The 20,201-nt window shown below is 48.8% G+C and overlaps 1 protein-coding gene across 4 annotated transcripts in view; it reads left to right on the top strand.

Moving 5' to 3' along the window:
* Nucleotides 1–1,239: 1,239 nt before the first annotated feature.
* The window catches only part of CYP46A1 (cytochrome P450 family 46 subfamily A member 1), a 28,934-nt gene continuing 9,972 nt past the window's right edge, over nucleotides 1,240–20,201 (top strand). The window contains exons 1-8 of one of the 4 annotated variants that reach the window (XM_019639350.1): nucleotides 1,437–1,503; nucleotides 1,680–1,836; nucleotides 3,639–3,690; nucleotides 7,916–7,996; nucleotides 8,543–8,624; nucleotides 14,259–14,332; nucleotides 14,750–14,836; nucleotides 19,545–19,683. In XM_019639350.1, coding sequence (XP_019494895.1) covers nucleotides 1,731–1,836; nucleotides 3,639–3,690; nucleotides 7,916–7,996; nucleotides 8,543–8,624; nucleotides 14,259–14,332; nucleotides 14,750–14,836; nucleotides 19,545–19,683 — 621 coding nt within the window. In that variant the 5' untranslated portion in view covers nucleotides 1,437–1,503; nucleotides 1,680–1,730. Of the gene's footprint in view, nucleotides 1,504–1,679; nucleotides 1,837–3,638; nucleotides 3,691–7,915; nucleotides 7,997–8,542; nucleotides 8,625–14,258; nucleotides 14,333–14,749; nucleotides 14,837–19,544; nucleotides 19,684–20,201 lie in introns of those variants that run through there. The other 3 variants (XM_019639351.1, XM_019639352.1, XM_019639355.1) reach the window with 3 other exon arrangements.

Here is a 20,201-nt window from a genome sequence, read left to right as displayed (position 1 = left end):
GCCCAGCTCTGAAAGCTTGGCCCTCTCCATCACCCCGCAGCCCGCACACCCCTGACAGTCAAGTTCCTGATGGGGACTGTCCCTGGCTGTATCTGGGAAGGCAGGTACATTGGCCTTCTTGGGTTTTCCAGTCCCCCACCCACTCCTGGACTGGTCCATCAGTGAGGCAGGGACATGTTCTCTTCTCAGAAACCCAGCAGCATCTATCTTTGGGTGCTTTCTCCCCAGCCCGGAGAATCTTTATCTGGACTAGGAGTGGGCACACCTGGCCCTTCCCATCCACTGCTTTCACTCTGGTGGGGGGGGGGGAGCCCCTGAGTGTATATAGAACTGGGAACTAAAAAGCCCAGAGCCGGCCTCTTCTGTCATACTAGGACCGGGTATGAGAAGCAAGTTATAAAAGGGAAGGCAGCCTTGGTTATTAGTTCAAGAATACCCTTTGGCCACGCAGGTCGCATTTCTCGCTTTCTCTTGAGGGTGACCTGCGGTACCAAGATTTTCACCCACTCATTCCAGCAACTTTGGACCCGGGTCAACACTTCCGATAAGGCTTCCCTGAGTATGGGAGATTCTAGAAGTGCTTGAGGCTCCGGGAGCGTAAGCTCGGGCCCAGAGATGCGCTCTTCATTCTCAGACACAGGCCTCCTTGGTGTCCCCAGGGTGGTGGTCACTTGCCCCATGAGCCACGCTGGGAGACTGAGGGCACTCAGTGTGGACAGGCCAGGCAGGGGAAACCAACTTTGGGGTTTCCAGGGAGAGGTTTGGGAACAGTCAGTGTAATACAGAAATTTGGAGACTAGAATGGGGTTTACAGGAAGGTTTAGGGAGAAAAGAAGGGGCCTAGGACAGCGCGTGGAGAAACGCCATAATTTGGAGGTGCCAAAGAGGGCGGAACCAGCCCGCAGGAGTTAGCGCCGCCGCCAGGTTAGCAAGCGCAGAGGAATCAGGGTTGCCAGGGACAACGCGTTCTGGGCGGAGCTTCTGTTGGAGTGGAGCTTGAAGGCGGAGCCTGGGGAGGCGGGGAGAAGGCGGAGCCTAGGGGGTCTGAGCCAGAAACGGAGTTGTGATTGGCGGAGACGACATGATCTAGGCGGGGACTAGGTTAAGGCATAATTAATATTGGGGCGGAGTTTCAGGAGGAGCGGGGCAGTGTGGGGGCGGGCCCCAAGAGCTGGAGCCGGAGGCGGAGACGTGGTTGGCGGGGACAGAGCTCTCTGGGAGGGGTCGGAGCTGGCGGGGGCGGAGCCGAGCGGCGGGGGCGGTGCTGGGTCGCGCCGGGCCTGGGGCCGAGGCGGCGCGCGGCTCTGACAGCTGAGTCGGCTAGCGGCCTCCCGCCCCCTCGGTGCCCGGCCCTGACCCTGGCCTGGCCTGCCCCGGAGCCATGAGTCCCGGGCTGCTGCTGCTGCTCGGCAGCGCCGTTCTGGTCGCCTTCGGTCTCTGCTGCACCTTCGTGCACCGCGCTCGCAGCCGCTACGAGCACATCCCCGGGCCGCCGCGGCCCAGGTGAGCGGGAGGTGGGGGCGGGGGCCTGGATGGGGCGCTCGAATGGGGGGGCGTAAGGGGACCGCGTCCAAACCAGAATTAGCGCCGGGGGTCCAGCCTCGCCTTTGCGCGCGGCCGCTTGGAGACCGCGGCCGGGAGAGGGGCGCTAACTATTCTTAGTAACAAATTACTCACAGCCACCGCAGCTGCTCGGCGCCCACCGCGCTCTGCTGGGCCCCACAAACGTGATGGCAGCGACAACCCTGTTAGGTAGGCGCTATTGTTACCACATCGTTCAGACGAGGAGACTGAGGCGCGCAGAGGCAAAGTCACCTGCCCAAGGTCACACCGTCGGTAAGCCTAGATTTAAACCCAGGTCAGCATGGCTCTAACGTGGGTGCTCTTAACTTTGGGGACTTGGACGGGGTTACTCAACCTGGGTTGGAACACACTGTACTTTGGTCACATTCCCTTTCGTATCTCTGTCCTAGTATATCCTGTTTGTCTTCTCAGTACTTCCATTCCATCCTTGGCCCCCATCCCCGGCAACCTACCTTACCCCACCCGAAGCTTACCTTTCTGAAGCTTAAATCAAATGTGTCATTTCTCTGCTCCAAAGGCTTCCCATCACTTTAGAACTAAATCTAATTCCAAATTAAGTCCACTCCCATGGCCAGCAAAGCCCCTGCTGAGCTGTCAGAGCCTGCCTGTCCCCTTGCTTACTCACTGCTGCCCCCAGTCGGTCTGCACCTTCCTTCTCCAGCTGATTCCCTCCTCTGGGGTCTTGCTGTTCCCCATCCACCCTGTGTAAAGCCCACCTAGCCCCAAACTCCTTATGGGACCATCCCTCCTGAAGTTACCTTCTGTTCACCTGTTGACTGTCTGTTCACCTGTTGACTGTCTTCCCCTTTAGAATGTGAGCCCTGGGAGGGCAGGGATGCTGTGTTGCTTGTGTATTCCCAGCGCCTGGCACATTGCAGATGCTCAATAAATATTTGTTGAATGAATGAATAAACAATGGTATTAGACACACTTTTTAAAACCTCAGGACCTGAACATTCGGGAAGGTACCCACCTCCAGCACAAGCCAGATGCCCTGGTATTAGATACCTGAATTCCTGTTTGGTGGGTCCGGGAAAGATCTCTGTGGCTGGTGACATAGAGAGGCAGCTGTTTCTCCCTACTGGCTCTCTGTCCTCCCAGGAGCCCTCTCCCATTCTGAGGTCTTCCTGAGCCCTTTCCGCTTGCGTAGCAGCTCTGTCTTCCTCTCCACCTAGATGGTTCCTCCCCCAGCCTTGCAGGTTTGGCTTAAATGCTAACTCTTCAAGGAGGTCCTACCTGCTCCCATGCCCAAATATATTACGTTCATGTTATGAACTCAAAGTGACCCTAATGGCAATGGAATAACTTATTTGTGCAACCTCTTGTTAAATGTCTGTCTCTCCCATAGGCCTGTGTCTGTCTGTTCACTGCCGTGTCCCCAACATCTAGCACAGCAATGCCTGGTACATGCAGAGTAGACACTCGATAAACAGTGATTCAAGGTGACTGGCGGAAATCCGCAAGTTATTAGGCACACCATCACCCTTTCCAGCTTTCAAATCAGCCATCAACAGTTTGGAACTGAATGACTTTTGTGCTGGTTCTGATAGGTCTCATCATGATTTGCCTTCTTGTGAACTCAAGTGCTTCAAGCACTACAGACCCAGTCCAGTCTCTGTGTGTTGAGGAGGAAGAACTTAAGGCAAGCCCCTCTCTGCCCCTCTCCCCACATCTTTTTTAAAATTGCATTTAAAAAATAAAATTTGTATGCCCTTTGGAAGGGCAATAAATCAACTTTACCCTTTTGAAGTATACAATTCAGTGCTTTTTTAGTATAGTGACAGAGCTGTGCAACCATCACCACTAATTCCAGAACATTTTCATCACCCCCAAAAGTAACCCCATGCCTATTAGTTGTCACTCCTCATCTCCCCTCAACCCCCAGCCCTGGGCAACCACTAATCTACTTTCTGTCTCTATAGATTTGCCTATTCTAGACATTTCATAGGAATGGAACCATACAACGTGTGGCCTTTTGTGTCTGGCTTCTTAGCATTATGTTTTCAAGGATCTTCCATGGAGTAGCTATGTGTCTGCATTTCTTTTCTTTTTAGGTCTGAATTCCCTCCCAACTCTTACACCACAAAATCTACATGTGACCTGCAGGTGTGTGCGGGTGGGCAGAGGAGTGGGAGGAGGCTATATATCATTATGGCGGGGCTCTTTGTTCTAAGGAGGCGAACCGAAGGGTCCACAGGCAGATTTTGGATTAAAAATTGGTTGGTGGTCAAATCTAAAACAGCACTAAGTGCAAGCTCGGGAACCTCTCCTCGCACAAATGAGATGCTTTGGCATTCAAAGCATGGATCCCCAGACCACGGTTGGCAATGCCATGGTTGACAAGAAATCAGTGTGTTGAGTCTCCAGGAGTGTAATTTGCCCATTGTGCATCAGGGCTTCACCGGCGTGCAGGCAAGGACTCTTCTGCCCTGCAAAGAGGCAGCTGCTGTGCTCCCCCACCTGACCCTTCATCCTCCTTATTCTGCAGGAGTCACCAGGATGCCCTCTCCTCCAGGATGCCCTCCCTGAGTGTCACCCCCCCCCCCATATTCTTATTACAAACAATATCCTACTGCAATCATCCGTGTAACAGCTGGAAACTCAGACCCCACCTCAGATGCCACACAAACACTTGTAGCTTCTTTATTTCTGGCCACTGCTCTAAACTTCCTCATCAGCCCCAACTCTCCTGGTAGCGTGGGGTGAATGTAAACTTGACAATGAAAAGCCTCTCTCTCCCAGTGTTTACTTCTTTGGAAGTAAGTTTCTCAAGTTTGACTCCTGGGCAGTGCTGGTTCTCTCCTCCCACTTCTAGTTGCCAAGTTGTTGGGGGTAGGGGGTGTTCAACAGGTTCCTGGGTGGCTCCTGGTGATGGTGGAGGCCCACTGCTGGCTCTGTTGGGCGGTGCAGCCAATAGACTTCGGGTGCCCAGCTGAGTACCCACAACCCCATCCCTCTGACACAAGGCACAACCATGGCCTCTCACCCTCACTCCTAGTGTGTGGCCCACCCTTTGCCATCCAGTGGGCTCCCTTCACCCCTCTGGGTGGTCTCAGAGTGGGCTCTCCAGACGACCTCTGCTCTAGTTACTGTCCACAGCTTTCTCTGCCCACAGGAAAACTTGGATTCCCACTGTGCTCGTTGCAGTGTTACAGAGACCTACAGGTGCTGGGGACCCGCCAGGTGGGCTTCTGACTGCCCCCCTCCCAGTACCAGCATTCTACCACCCCTCATTCTATCATCCTTTACCTGCTTATTTCTAACCCCTGGTCTTCCTGCCCTACCTTGGCCTCCCCAGCACCCCCTGCAGGAACCAGAGGGAATGGGCTTTAGTTCCCTTCCTTGCCTGGCAGTAGGGATCCCACACCACTCCATGCCCTTGGCCTTCTTGAGGTGTCACTCACCTTCCTCCCCAGGTATCAGTGGACCCCAGTGGTTAGGGCAGAGGCTCTCGTGGGCCTGGGAAGGTGAGGAGGTTACAGATTCTGTCCTCACTCAGGTGACTGAAAACTGAGAACATGTCCTGAAAATATGCAGCCTTGGGGAGTGACCATGGGTACGAGATTATTCAGTCGTGTGTGATGTCCATGGTCCATCTTTCTGCAGGGGGAGCGGTAGAAGTTGAAGGCCACTCGCCTCGAGTGGACCTCAGCTGCCACACTGCACCCCCTTCCCTATGCATCTGCACGCCCACTCTTGCATGTGCCTGCCTTCTCTTCAATCCTGGCACCTCCCCCTCCACCCCTCCATCCGCACTGGCAGACTTTATTCTTGCCTCCTACTTCCCTGAGCAACTGGAACAGCCAGGGAGAACTTCCTTTCAGGGCTCGGCCTCCACAGCTGCCCCCTTCCTTGAACCGGCCCACGCACCCTTCCCACTGGGACACAGGCTCCTGGCCAAGGACAGCAGCCCCCACCCTGCCCCCAAAGCTCGATGACCCTGCCCCATTTATGCCCTCTCTCTCCTGCGCACCACTTTCCCTCCTCTTCTGCATCACTCCCATTTTTATATAATATGCTGCCAAAAAAAAATCTTCATCTTCCCTCTCTCATTCTGTGCAACTGCCGCCCCCTGTCTCTGCACCCCCACAGCAACCCCCCTGAGAAGGCTGCCTGCCTTTGGTCCCCTGTTCCTCCCTCCTGTTCTCTCTTGAACCCACCACCCCATTGGGCTCCGGCCCCCACCTCTTCACCTAACCTGCTTTGGTCAAGGTCCTCCCTGGAGCTACTTGCTGGGTCCACACTGGTCCCCATCTTGCCTGGCCCCTCAGCAGCCTGGGGCAGACTGAGCCCTCCTTCCTTCTTGAAACCTGTCTCCGCAGCACCCATTCCCCTCTCTCCAGCTCTCCTCTGGCCTCCCCAAGTCTCCTGCTCAGCCTCCGTGACTAGTTGTCCCTTTGCTGCCTGTCCTGGGCTTCCTCCCTGTCTACACTCACTCGCTCGTGGCTGTAGATGACACGTGCGTGCTGAGGACTCCCACGTGTACATCTCTAGTCCAGAGCCCTCCCCCACCTCCAGCCTCAGGTGTCTACCTGCTTGCCTCCTTTCCACGTTAGATAGGTACCGCCAAGCTAACAGGTCCACAGCCAAGCTCCCAACTGAAGCCCCTTGCCTCACGTTCGTCCCCAGGAGCCAATGTTGAGATAAGAATTGAAGTGTAAGTAGTTTATGGGGGACAACCTCAACAGGGGTTGGGGAATGCCTAGAGAGAGGGGTCAGAAAGCCAGAAAAGTAAGTTACCTCTGGGGCCGACTGAGTACAGCCCCCTGAGGAACTCTGGGACGCAGGTGGAGCACATGTCACAGAGCTGCCCCGCGGAGGGGGAGGGATTGGGGTCACTGGTGGAGGGAAGGCTGCTCTGGGGGTGCTGAGCTGGAGTTTCTGGCCTGCCCCTCCTGCAGGCAGAGACCAGAGAGCCAGCAGCCTGCCCACCTGCATGGACATGGGCAGGGGCGGACGATGAAGTCCGCTGCCCTCAACAAGCCCCTTCTCAGTCCTGCTCCCCTTAGTAAATGGCAGCTCCCCCATCCTCCCAGTGGCCCAGGGTCTTCCTGGATGCCTCTCCCACTCAGCACATCTGAGCGGTCAGCAAGTCCTGGTGGCTCTGCCTTCAGCACACACTCAGACTCTGAGTCCTCACTCCCACGGGTCTGAACCCTCATCACCCCTCACAGTCTCTTCACCGGTACCCCTGCTTCCACCCCGGCCCCCTCCTCACCCCTCTTACTCTCAGCACTGTAGCAGCAAGAATGATCCATTTAAAACCCAAGTCAGATCCCCTCTCTGCTCTGCTCAAAACCCTCCGGCGGCCCCCATGTCACCAAGGTCAAAGCCAAAGTGTGGACAACAGCCCACAGGCCGACCGTGATCTGCCCCACCCTGGTACCACGCTCCCCTCCAGCCCTCTGCTCAAGCCACACTGTCTTCCTTGAACTTACCAAGCACACTCCCATCTCAGGATCTTTGCACTGGTCATTTCCTTTGCCTGCAATACTCTTCTCCCGGATACCTTCATGGCCAAATCCCTCTCTTTTTACAGCTCACATGACACCTTCTTAGAGCGACGACCTGCTTGTATAAAACGGCCACCTCCACAACTGCCTCCAGCTCTCCTCACCTCCCCCTCTGATTTTTCTCCCATCACTCTCTGACTTCATATTTACTCATTTGTTTATTCTGTCTCCCCCCAGGAGAATGAGTTCACTGACCCAGAAAACCCCAATTCCAGTTTTGTTGTTACCCCTTCTCCAAGCTATAGTAAGTGAGCTTGACTGGAATAGAGCCATAGGGAACACAGGAAGTCACGAGCACCTAGGAACGTGCCTCCAAACAACACCGAAAAGTTTGTTTATAATCTGGTGATCACCCTGCAGACTTAGCTTGACCCTACCATCTCCTAGTGAGGACTGTGGGGGCACCTTGGTAACAGCTGCCCTACCTGTAAAATGGGTCAATAGTGGACCTACCTCCTTCCATGTGGTGCGAGAAGGTCAGATGGGGTGAGGCTTAGCATGGTACCCTTCATATGGAGTGGGCAATGAATGTCTCCAGGTAATTCCATACAGTATAATTGAGTGCCAGCTCCTGGCCTCTGTACCAGGGAGATGGCTTCCTTTCTCTCCATCTCCTCTCCTGGGAGGCTTCTGGAGCCAGTCAGACCCAGGTTTGCATCCTGCTTGGTGACCCTGAGCCAGTGCCATACCTCCCCGTGCCTCAGTCCTCCCATCTGTGAAGTGGGTCTCATAACGCCGACCTCACAGGGTCTTGTGGGGGAAGGGAGCACTCTTTAATGGTGACTCCCAGTGATCTTAATGTTTCCCATTTCTTCTAGTTTCTTTCTAGGACACCTCCCCTACTTTTGGAAAAAGGATGAGGTTTGTGGCCGCATGCTCCAAGATGTGTTTTTGGATTGGTGGGTCCTAACTTGTTCATTTGTTGCCCTTACTCCAGTCTAGGTCCCTCCAGGGTCAGCTGCCCTCCCCTCCCCGAGTCCAGCACACACACTCCCTCCTCCCCTGTCCAGACTACTCACACCCTGAGCAGTTCCTCCCCTGAGTGGAGAGGCAGACCAGGCTGGTTCAAAAGGCAAGCTCTGCCATTCGCCGACCCCCTGACCTTAGTCCAGCCACGCCTGAGCCTCAGTTTCGCATCTATAAACTGGGTGGGGGGTGGGATAGATAAGAGTCATTGTTTGGGGTTGTGCTTTACACTTTTCAAAGCCATGGTGTTGCTTGATATCCAGCACAACCTTTGGGGCAAAGGAGGAGTGTAGCAACCTCATTTCATGGATGTGGAAACTGAGGCACAGTGAGGGACAGGACTCAGCAGTGAGTCGGCCCCAGGTCCCTGGTGAGCCCCCTCTTGGGGTGGGATGCCCTGTTTCTCCTGCTGGGTCTGGGATGGTGGTATTCATGTCTCCTGTAGTTGACAGTCTCCTTCGGGTCACTTTGGTTTCCAGGGCTAAGAAGTACGGGCCCGTTGTGCGGGTCAATGTCTTCCATAAGACCTCAGTCATCGTCACGAGCCCCGAGTCGGTCAAGGTAGGGAGCAGCGTGGTTTTCATGGGGACAGTCCTCCCCATCTCTGGGTTGGGGACATGGAACTTGGCCTGGGGGATTGTAAGGGAAATGTTCAAGCCACACGTACTTGGGATGGTTTCCCAAGGATCCAAAGGGAATGACATCTTTCCAGCCACCCACTGTTTGGGGGGCTCCTACAAGCAGGGCTGTTGGCATGTCAGCAGTGAGGGGGGCGCTTTGCTGTGGGACCCACCTGGGCTGGGAGTCTTGCCCAACTGGTGCACACACATTTAGTTAGTTCACCTCTCAGCCTCACTGCCTCCATCTGCAAGGTAGGATTTTAACCCCTCTCTTTCCGGGCTGTGATGCCAATTAAATATTGATCAATTTACCTAACAAATAGAAAGTAAAAAACCACTTAAACTCTTTACTATGGGCCATACACTTTTCTAGGTACTTCACAATTATTAACCCACTTAATCTCATAGGGGTAGGAACTCTTATTAGTCGCCATTTTTGAGATGGGGAAACTGAGACAGGCGGTATTAATTAATCTGCAATATGTGCAGGATGGTGTCTGCTGCGTAGGTGCCAAAAATGGACATCAGATCACCTACTTGGGAGTCAGCAGAACTGGGCTCACATCTGGGCTCTGCCAACAACTGTCTGTGGGACCTCGGACAAGTTACCTCATCACTCTGTGCCTCAGTTTCCTTGTCTGTAAAATAGGGATGGTCCCTTTCTTACAGGTAGTTGTGAGAACGGAACTGAAATAATGTATGTGAGACTAGCTCTAGCCCATGCCTGGCACACAGCAATTGCTCAGTCAAGGATAGTGCTGTTCTCCTCACAGTGAGTGCTCAGATGATGTGTGACACCCCACTGCATGCAGGGTGGCTGTGGTGACATGAAGAGTGATAAAATACGACTTACGTAGGTCCAGATCAGGAGGCATGTGGAACAGTTACAGTGTCTCTCACAGGACGTTAAAAATAATTTTATTTTAAAAGGTTTAATTTCAAATACAGACACATTTTAAGACTTTCACAAGCATGCCACCAAAAGCCACATGCAAAAACCTTCATGATGCTCAGTGAGAAAAGGAGCAGAGAGGTAGATGTTAATATGATGAATTACACTGATACATATTCAAGTGTTAAACCAACCTTGAATTCCTGGTCACAACACAGTTTTCTCCTGAATACATGGATACAAGGATACAACTTGCTCATGTTTTGTTAAGAATTTTTGTTTCTGTCTTTATTCTTTTATTATAATGCCTTTGTCTGGTTTTGGTATCAGGTTAAATAGGCCTCATAAGATGAATTGGGAAGCGTTCCCGCTCTTCTATTTTCTGGAAGAGTTTGTATTGGAATGGTATTATTTCTTTCTTTAATGTTTGATAGAATTCACCAGTGAAGCCATTTGGGCCTGGCATTTTCTGTGAGGGAAGTGTTTTTTGTTTCAGTTGCTTTCATTGATATATGACCATCCAAATTTTCTAAAAGGGATCTGTCCATTTCTTCTAAATTGTTGAAACTATTGGTATAAAGTTGTCCACAATATGTATTTATTATCTTTTTAATGTCTACCAGATCTGTGGTGAAGTCCCCTCTTTCATTCCTAAGAATAGTAACTTGGGTTTTTTTCTTCTTGTTCAGGCTAGCAAGAGATTCATCAGTCTTAGTCATCTTTTCAAAGAACCAGCTTTTGGTTTTCTTCATTGTCCCATTTTCTATTGATTTCTTCTCTTTATTATTTCCTTCCTCTGCTCACTTTGAGTTTAATTTGTTCTTGTTCTACTATTTTAAGGTGAGAGTAGGTCATTGAGTTTAGACTTTGTTTTTTTCCTAATATACGCATTTAAAGCTATACATTTCCCTGTAAACACTACTTTAGCACAAATGTACCACACATTTCAATGTGTTGTGCTTTTATTTTCATTCCATTCAAAATAATTTCTAACTTCCCCTGTGATTTCTTCTTTGAATCATAGATTATTTAAATATGTGTTATTCAATTTCTAAATATTATGAGATTTTCCAGACATGTTTCTGGTATTGGTTCCTAATTTAATTCTGCAAGGTCAGAGAAAATACTGTTTATGGTTTCAATCCTTTTAAATTAATTGCAGCTTGTTGTGTGACCTAGCATATGGTCTATCTTTATGCATGTGCATGAGCACTTAAAAAGAATGTATATTCTAAAAAAAAATAATAATAAATAAACAGAAAAAAAAGAATGTATATTCTGTAATTGTTGAATGGAGTGTTCTAGAAATATCAATCAGGTCAAGTTGGTTGATACTGTTATTCAAATATTCTAAATCCTTACTAATTTTCTGTCTACATGCTCTTACAATTTCTGAGAGAGGAGACAATTATAAATTTGTCTATTTTTACTTTCAGTTTTATCAGTTTTGCTTCATGTAATATTAAGTTGTATTATTAGGTGTATGCACATTGAGCATTGTTATGTTGTTGTAATGAATCGATTCCTTTATCTTTAGAAATGTCCCCATTTATCCTTGGTAATATTCTAATTCCTGGCATATATTTTGTTTGGTATTTATATAGCCATTCCAGCTATCTTATGCTTTGTGTTGCATGGTATATCTTTGTCTGTCCTTTAGATATTACCCTATCTGGGTTTTTATATTTAAAGTGGGTTTCTTATTGATAGCATGTAGTTAGGTCTTGCTGTTTCATACAGTCTGACAATCTCTGCCTTTCAATTGAGGTGCTTAGGCCGTTTAGATTTAATGTAATTATTAACGTAGTTAAGTTTAAATCTACTATGCTGTTGTTTGTTTTCTATTTGTCTCATCTGTTGTTTGTTCCCTTTCTCTGCTTCCCTGCCTCCTTTTAGGATTATGCTTTAGTATTCTATTTTGTCTATACTATTTCTTATTAACTTTTTCTCTCTTACTGGTTGTCCTAGGGTTCATACTATAATCTTTAATTTATATCAATCTATATTCAAATAATATTGTATCACTTCATCTCTGTCTACTTTTAAGATTTTCTCTGTATCACTGGTTTCAGAAATTTGATTATGATCTGCCTTGGTGTACTTTTCTTTGTGTTAATTCTTTGTAGAATTCTTTGAACTTCTTGGATATGTGGGTTCCTCGAGTATATTTGTAGTATTTGTAATATATGTATTAAAGTTCTTGTCTGTGAATCTGTTATTTCTGGGCTTAATTATAGGTCAGAATTTCCTGTTCATTGGCATTTTTCGTGATTTTCTATGGCACATTTGACATTGTGAATTATACACTGTTGAGTGCTCGATTTTGTCTTATTCCTTTAAAGAGTGCTGGACTTCATTCTGGCAGATGGCAAAGTCACTTGCAGATCATTTTTATCCTTTCCAATTTTGCTTTAAGGCTTTTGTAGGATTGACATGGAGTAGGTGTTTATGGTAGAGGTAGTATAGCCTCACTACTAAGGAATGACCCCTTCGGGGGCCTCTAATAAAGGACTTGTGTCTGAGGTTTAACCCTGGCCGATGGGAACTTGAACAATTCTTGGCTATGTAAGTTCTGAGAATTGTTCAGCCTACAGTTACCCAGTAATTCTCCTTTTCCCAGAAGTTGATTTTTTACCCAGCCTTGTGGAGTTTCACTCTGCACGTGCACAGATGGGTTCATCCAAAGACACAAGGGATCCCTGTGCCGATTTCCGCACAGGAACTCTTTTGATGACTAGCTCCCTCCTCTCAGGGACTCTGCCTATAAATTCTAGCCTCCTCTGGCCTGCCTGGACTCTGGTCGCTGACTCATCAGTTTGGAAAGGCTGCTGGGCTATATCTGAGTTTCTTCTTTTAGTATCTGTCCTGAAATTGGCTCTAGGCAGAACGTTAGAGTAATCCTAGGTCACGTGGCTCACGTCTTTTTCTTTTTTTTTCTTTCTGTTAGGGTTCACGATCCTGAACTGCCTATTGTCCAGTGTCTAAAAACAGACATTTCATACATTTTGCTTATATTTCTGGTTGCTTATGGCAGGAGGGCAAGTCCCTAGCAGTTATCTCTTTGTAGGCAGAAGTGTGCTGTCAGTGTGGGCAGACAGAGGAGGCAGCAAAGTGCTGGGGGTGCCCTGTGCATCCCTCATGTGTCAAAGCCCAGCTCACTGGACCATCAGAGGGTCCCAGCTCTGGGGACAGCAGGCCGTGGGGACCCCTCATTGTAAGGGACACCTGGCCAGAGCCTGTGTTTAGCCTGCTGTGCCTCAGTGTGGGAGCTCCATAGCTCAGGTTGGGAAGAGTTGTGCTCAGGGATGTTTGAGAGGGGCCTGGGAGGCCAACCTTTACTGTCCTGCCTTTTTGCAGGAGAGGAAGCCTGCGGGAGTGGGGTAGTGATGGAACCTGGCTTACAAATGACAGTGTTTGGATGGGGTCCCCAGAATGTGGCTCATGATCCAAAGTCAACCATTTCTCAGGGTTCCTTTCAGCTGAAAAATTGATATTAGACCTGTGGGAGCTAAGCTCACAGATATCAGCTGCCCCTGAGTTAATGTGCAGCAGAGATCTCACCTTCTGTCCCAGCTCCCGTAGGCTGAAGCTCAGCATCCCCAGGCCAGGCCTCTCCATCCCCTGCTGCCCTTCCCCACTCCACACACCTGAAGCCACCACGTGACCCCGGCTTCCCCTGCCCAGATCACAGCCTTCTCTCCCCTCCCCCACAGCGAATTGCCTGGATTCGATGGCCACCATTTACCATTTGTGTGACTTTGGGCCAGTGTTAAATCTCAGTTTCTTCCTCTGTATGGAAGATGAGCATAAAAGTATCACTCATGTCTTAGGGTTGACTGGGCATTAAATGAACTCCAGGATGTTGATTGCACCTGGCATTTTGGGGCACCTGCTGTGTGCCAGGCACCCTCATCAGCACTTTCATACAGAACCAATTTACTCTTCACAGCAACCCTACCAGGCAGGCACTCTTCTTATCCCCATCCTGTAAGATGAGGAAACTGAGGCCCAGGGGAGGTAACTCCAGCAGGGTCGTAGAGTTGTTAGCACATGGTGGGGTAAGGATGTTGAGCCCAGATCCAAATTCAAGCCAGCTAACTCCACAGTGCAAGCTGTTAACCCCTTGGCTGTCTGCCTCAAGAGCTGTTAGCTGATGTTGCTATTGTACCATCGAGCTCTTGGTGAGGAAGTTGACCCTGCTTCCAGGAAGCCTTCCTTGACTTTCATGGCTGGGTTGGCACAAACAACACTGAATCTGTGCTGAGTGTGTCACCTGTGTCCCCAGAGTCCTCCTTCCTCTCCCCTGTCCCACTCTAGTTTCAGAGCAGCCTGTGTCCTTTCTTGCTCTCGACACTTTGGAAGGTGGGGAGGTATGGGGTCCTGAGTGTGGGCCTTGGAGTGAGGAAGCCCCTCCTGCACAGCTCCCCAGCTGTGTGGCCACAGGAAAATCACTTCACCCCTCTGTGCCTTGCTTTCCTCATCCCGGAATGGGATGCTATTTCTTGAAGATAGAACTTCCGGGGATTAGGCGAGGTCAGGTGTATGGAGTGCTCACACTCTAGCTGATGCTCAGCTCAGGGTGATCATTTGGGGCGTGTTTCACAAGCGTCAAAAAAAACTGCTGAGTCCTTTGCAGCCTCTCACGGGTGCACGAGCTCATGTTGGATTTTTGGGGATGTTTAGAAGTTCCTGATGTCCACCAAGTACAACAAGGACTCCAAGATGTACCACGCAATCCAGACTGTGTTTGGCGAGAGGTAAGGCAAGCCTCTGGCTGTGAGCAGAGGGCCCGGGGGCTCCAGAGCCTTGGGGTAGCCTTAGGGCCCGAGACCCTGGCTGCCGGGCACACAATGTGTGCTCCAAACATGGTGGGCACTGCTCTTATCATTAGCACCTTCCTTCTACTCTTTACCCTTGCATGGCAGATGGGAGTGTGGGGGTCGCTGAGGCTGGGACACATGATCACCCTGTTGCTTTTTCATTTATTTATTTTTTATCGTGGTAAAATTCACATACCATAACATTCACCATTTAACCACATTGGAGGTACAATTCAGTGGCATTTGGTGCATTCACAATGCAGTGTCACCATCGCCACTCTAATTCTAGGACATTTTCATCACCAGTCGCCACCCCTCACCCTGCTTTTCTCATCTAGCGTTTGTGTCCCACAGACTGTTTGGCCAAGGCTTGGTGTCCGAATGTGACTACGAGCGCTGGCACAAGCAGCGGAAAGTCATGGATCTGGCATTCAGTCGCAGGTGAGTGTGGCCGGAGGCGGGCACTGTGGGTCTCGGCTGGTCAGAGGTGGGCTGGGCTGCCAGGTGTGAGGGGCTTGGGAAGGAGAAGACTTCCTTGGAGGGGGCCTCACCCAGGCAGAAAGGACAGAGGAGAGAGAGGGCATTAGTGGTGAAAGAGAGAGAGATAGGTCGGCCATTGGGACGTGAAACTGAGAGAGGTCACCACATGGTGTGTGAACATCAAAGGCTGAGTGACAATGATGTTGTGAAGGCTCCTGTCCTCCAGGAACTCCCCTGGCTCAGACATCATCACTCCTCATCTGGGCGTTTTATTTTATTTCTTATAGTTTTCATTTTGGGGTAACATTTAAAAAAATAACTTCAATTGAGATATAATTCACATACCATATAATTCACCCATTTATAGGGTACAATTTAATGGGTTTTAGTATAGTCACAAAATTGTACAGCCATCACCATGGTCAGTTTTATGTTTTTAATCACCGCCAAAAGCAGTCACTCCTCATTTCCTCTCGGTGTCTGTAGCTCCTGGCAACCACTAATTTACTTTCTGTCTTTATGGGTTTTCATATTCTAGACATTTCTCACAAATGGAATAGTGCAATGTATGGTTTTTTGTGCCTAGCTTCTTTTGTTTAGCATAATGTTTTTGAGGTTTATCCAAATTACAGGATGTATCAGAAATTCATGCCTTTTTATTGCCAAATAAAATTCCGTTATATGGACACACTACATTTTATTTATCCATTCATCAGTTGATGGACATCTGAGTTATTTCCGCTTTCTTACTATCATGGATAATGCTACTCTGAACATTTGTGTACAAGTTTTTGTGTGGATGTATGTGTGCATTTCCCTTGGGTGTAAACGTAGGAGTGGGGTTGCTGGGTCAGCTGGTAATTCTGTGTTCAATGTTTTGAGGAAAGTAATCTTTTATTTTGATATAATTTCAAATTTACAGAAAAATTGCCAGGATACTCTAAGGGACTCCTGTATGTTTCTTATCCATATCCACTAGTTGTTCATTGTTTAAATCAACATTAGCTTTATCATTTCTCTATATGTACATATAAATATATTTATCATTTTCTGTGTGTGTATATACAAATATTTATTTATTTATTTTTTATTTAAAAAAATTTTTTTAGCTGAGCCATCCTGCTACCTGTTGGCAGCTCAGCAGCTGCTCAGCTCGGGCTGGACTCGAACCGCTGTTGCTTAGAGCTCAAACTCTTGAGTGAGCTCTTAACCGACTGAGCCACTTGGCCGGCCCTATATTTTTTAATGCATATATTTTTAAACCATTTGAGAGTAAAGTGGGGACATTGTGATCCTTTTCCTTAAATACATCTGTGCACATTTTTAAAGAACAAGGACATTCTCTTACATGACTACAGTTCAGCTATCAAAATGAGGAAATTTAACATTAATCTAATACTGTTATTTAATCCATGATCTATATTTGAATTTTTGTCATTTGTGCCTTTACAGTTATATTTTTCCTTGTCTAGGATCCAGTCCATGTCCCGTATTATATTTCATCACCAAATCTCTTTCTCCTACATTCTAGAATAGTTCTTAGTCTTTCCCTGGCCGTCTTTACCTTAAGATTATAGGCCAATTTTGTTGAACATCCTTTAATTTGAGTTTGTCTGCTATTCCTGCATCATTACACTCAGGTTATGCTTTTTGGCAGAAATGGCACAGAAATGATATTGTGTCCTCCTCAGGACATCATCTCGGGAGGGCATAGGCTGTCAATTTGTCCCATCCCTGGAGATGTTAACTTTGTTCACTTGGTTAAGACAGTATTCTGGCTTCTCCACTGTGACGTTAATACTTAGTACGTAATCTGTAGGCAAATGTATAAACATCCCCACCTGGACTTTTACCACAGCCTCCTCCTTGCTAAAACTCAGATCTGGCCACATTACGCCCCTGTCCTGAAGCTTCAATGGGTCCCTGTCATCTGGAAGATGAAGGTCAGACCCCACTCACCTCTAAGCCCCTTCAGCCTTTGCACCCTCTTTTCTCCATCATTCTGGAACCATTGGGATCTTTCTGGCACCACTGCCTATGTTTCTGCTATTCCTTATGCCTTCTGTGCTCCCCAGGGAGTCAATCCTGTGCCTCCTTTGATACCCAGCTAAGATGTCGCTGCTTCGGGTAATTGTTCCCTGACCTTCCAAAGTTGAGTTCATGCTCCTGTCATACCCACTGTAGTGATTCTCATTCATATCCACCTCCCTCACTAGACCTCAGGTCCCTGAAGGCAGAAGGCCCAGCACAGCACCAGGCACGTCATAAGCCCTCCAGGAATGCCCATAGGGTGAATGAATACATTAATGAAATAATGAATTGAAATAGTCTTGGTCTTACTGGAGAGTTGCCAGGAGTGAGAATGAGAAGAAATAGACTAGAAAGAGGCATTTATTTAATAAATACTTGTTGTGCCAAGAGCCAGAGCTCTGAAGGCCATCCAAGGTGACATAGTCCCTGCCCTCAGGAAGCTTTGAGGTTGTAGGAAGACATAGATTCTAACCAGGTGACCATCCACAGTGCTCATGGCTTTGGTATTTAAGGTACTAGGTGAACCCTTTCCAGGACACAGGACCTTGCATTTGAACAGCACTTTGCATTTTCTTAAATGCTTTCACAAACGTTTTTATTTTTAAAAATTAATTGTGGTAAGATACACATAACATAATGTTTACCATCTTGCCCATTTTTAGATGTACAGTTGAGTGGTATTAAGTACATTCACATTGTTGTGTAACCACCACCATACATTTTTAATTTTTACTTTCATAATAAGGTGGTTATTTAAGAGATGACTATTTTTTTGGAAATGTAAAATTTACAAAATTGTATGAAAAACGCTTTGGGAGATCCCTGTAAGTGTTTTGATCCTTGCTGAATTCTAATTCACTAATGAGAGAAGGGAAAAAAAGGAAAAAAAAAGAACCACTGCTTTCATCTCTAGCCATTATCCATGTAGAATATCATTGTATACTTTTAATAAAATTGTGAGAGTAGATTGCCAGTTTCTGCTTTTTCAGATATTACTTTTACTGAAATACCTTGGTCCCAGTCATTTTCATCAAGAAAGGGGGTTGGGATTTTGCTGTATCACTAACACTTCAGCCCAGAGCTTGTACTACAATAGCTGCGAGACATTCAGAATTGGTGTGATAACCAGCCACATGCTACCCAAATAGTCAATTTGAATGTGATTAAAAAAGAAAAAAGACAACTACAAATAATTTTGCAAATAAATAGATACTTGCAAACCATGTAAGTGTTATGAAGAAAAAGGCAGAGATGCTATGGGAGCATGGGTCTCAAGAGACATTTCCCTAGGCAAGTGGCTTTTGGGTGTCTATCTGGAGAGCAGGCAGGTGTTAAGATGGTAACGGGGCATGGGGATATAGCGTGACAGGGAGGAGAGCTCCAGGCAGGGGGGACAGCATGTGCAAAGGCCCTGAGGTGGGAAGGAGAATTGTGATTTGAAGGCGCTAAAAGGCCATTGTGACAGAAAGACGACACTGCAGGTGGGAGTCAGCGAGGGGCAGAGTCTGCCTCCAGGGCCGGGTGAGGGTTTTGCCTCCTTCCTAAGAGTGACAGGATGCTTTGATGTGTTTGAAGTTGGCAGGGGACCAGATCAGAGCGGCACTTTCAGTCGTGGCCTGGGCCACAGAGGATAAGATGTGCAGCCAGAGTGGGGTGGGGGCTGGGCAGCAGCAGGCACCAGGGTGCCAGGGTCTGCGCTAGAGCCGGGAAGCCAGCGCAGGGTTGGTGGATGGGCAACGCAGAGCTGATTTTCTTGCCTAATTTAAAACATGGTCCGTTTTCTTCTCTTCTCCCATTTTCTCTTTTAAATGTTGTTAATAACTTCCTATTTGTAAATAATCTCAAATTTCTAGATAAGTTTCAAGAATAAGAATAGGAGAAAGAACACCCCTATATCCTTTACCCAGATGGTTAACATTAAAAATTGCTTTTAATTTCAAAAGCAGTGCTTTCTGTCAGTTACAATTCAGAAATACGCAATGTCTGAAGTAGCAGTTTACCCTCTTCCCACTCCCTCGGGGATACCACTTTTGTGAGTTTGGAGCGCATCCTTCCAAACCTCTTTCTAAGCCCTATGCCTGGCTGACGAGTTGGGTAGCTGTCCTGGGGCAGGGGGCGCTGTGGGTTGGGAGCTCTGGGCCTGAGGACGCATTTCCATGTAGGGTTGGGCACCATGATTGCTGAAAGGCAGGGAATGAAATGGGAGCACAAAAGGCTGCAGGTGGCAGCCCTGGGCAGGTAGGTAGGGAGAGCGGGCAGTACCAGCAGAGAGGTTGGAGGGGAAGCTTCGTGGGCTCTGGAAGCCACAGAGGCCTTCCTTCCCGCTGTCCTCTGGAATTTCTATGCCTCCACATCCCCTTGAAGTCAGAGCTGAGGGGCCCAGTGGCAGAGAGGAGCCATGGAACCATCAGGACAAGGGCAAAGGGACAGCGGCCATCCTGAGTGGAGGGGGATGATGAAAGCCCAGGGCTTAGCTTGATTACTGCAGCTCCAGCCCGGGAGCTGGGCCTTGAGGGGAGGCTGGGAGGGGCCACAACTGCCATTCTATACACCGGCCTCCTTCCAGAGCGCGGGGCGCAGGATGGCCACAGCGCCGAGCTGGTCCCGGTGGCCGCTGATGCGTGTGCTGTTTCCGCAGCTCCTTGGTCAGCTTGATGGAGACATTCAACGAGAAAGCAGAGCAGCTGGTGGAGATTCTGGAAGCCAAGGCGGATGGGCAGACGCCGGTGTCCATGCAGGAAATGCTGACCTGTACCACCATGGACATCCTGGCCAAGGTGCTGGGTGGCGGGCCGGGCGTGGGGCGGGGCGGGCCATGGGGAGCAGAGGGCTCCTCTTACCGCCCTCCTTCCTTTCTTTGACTTCCTCCCCACCCTCCTGAATCCGCCATATGTCAGCAGCTCCTTCTCTGGGCTGAGAGCTTCATATCTCCTTGAATATTCAAAACAGCCTGGTGTGAGATTGGACCTGCTAGTTCATTCTCTGGGTACGGACACTGAGAGGGGAGGGGAGCGGCCTGTGGCTGGTCAGGGGCAGAAGCAGGACTGGATCTCAGGTCTGCCTGACTCCTAGCCCAGAGCCCACCTCCTCCTGGGCACCCCGCATGGAGTAATGGCTTGGCTTTTCACTCTGGCACACCCAGCAGTGGCCCAGATAACCCTAACCCCAGGTAAAGGCAGATCAGGCGGCTAGAGTATAGGGACAATGCACGAAGAGCCATTGTCATTTAACAGTTCACTGGGAAGCCGAGTGTAGAACGGACACACAAGGTGGGCCGCATGTCCGGGGAAATGCA

The sequence above is a fragment of the Hipposideros armiger genome, unplaced genomic scaffold, assembly GCF_001890085.2.
Source record: "Hipposideros armiger isolate ML-2016 unplaced genomic scaffold, ASM189008v1 scaffold_43, whole genome shotgun sequence".
Lineage (NCBI taxonomy): Eukaryota > Metazoa > Chordata > Mammalia > Chiroptera > Hipposideridae > Hipposideros > Hipposideros armiger.
This window is presented reverse-complemented; position numbering and strand designations above follow the sequence as displayed.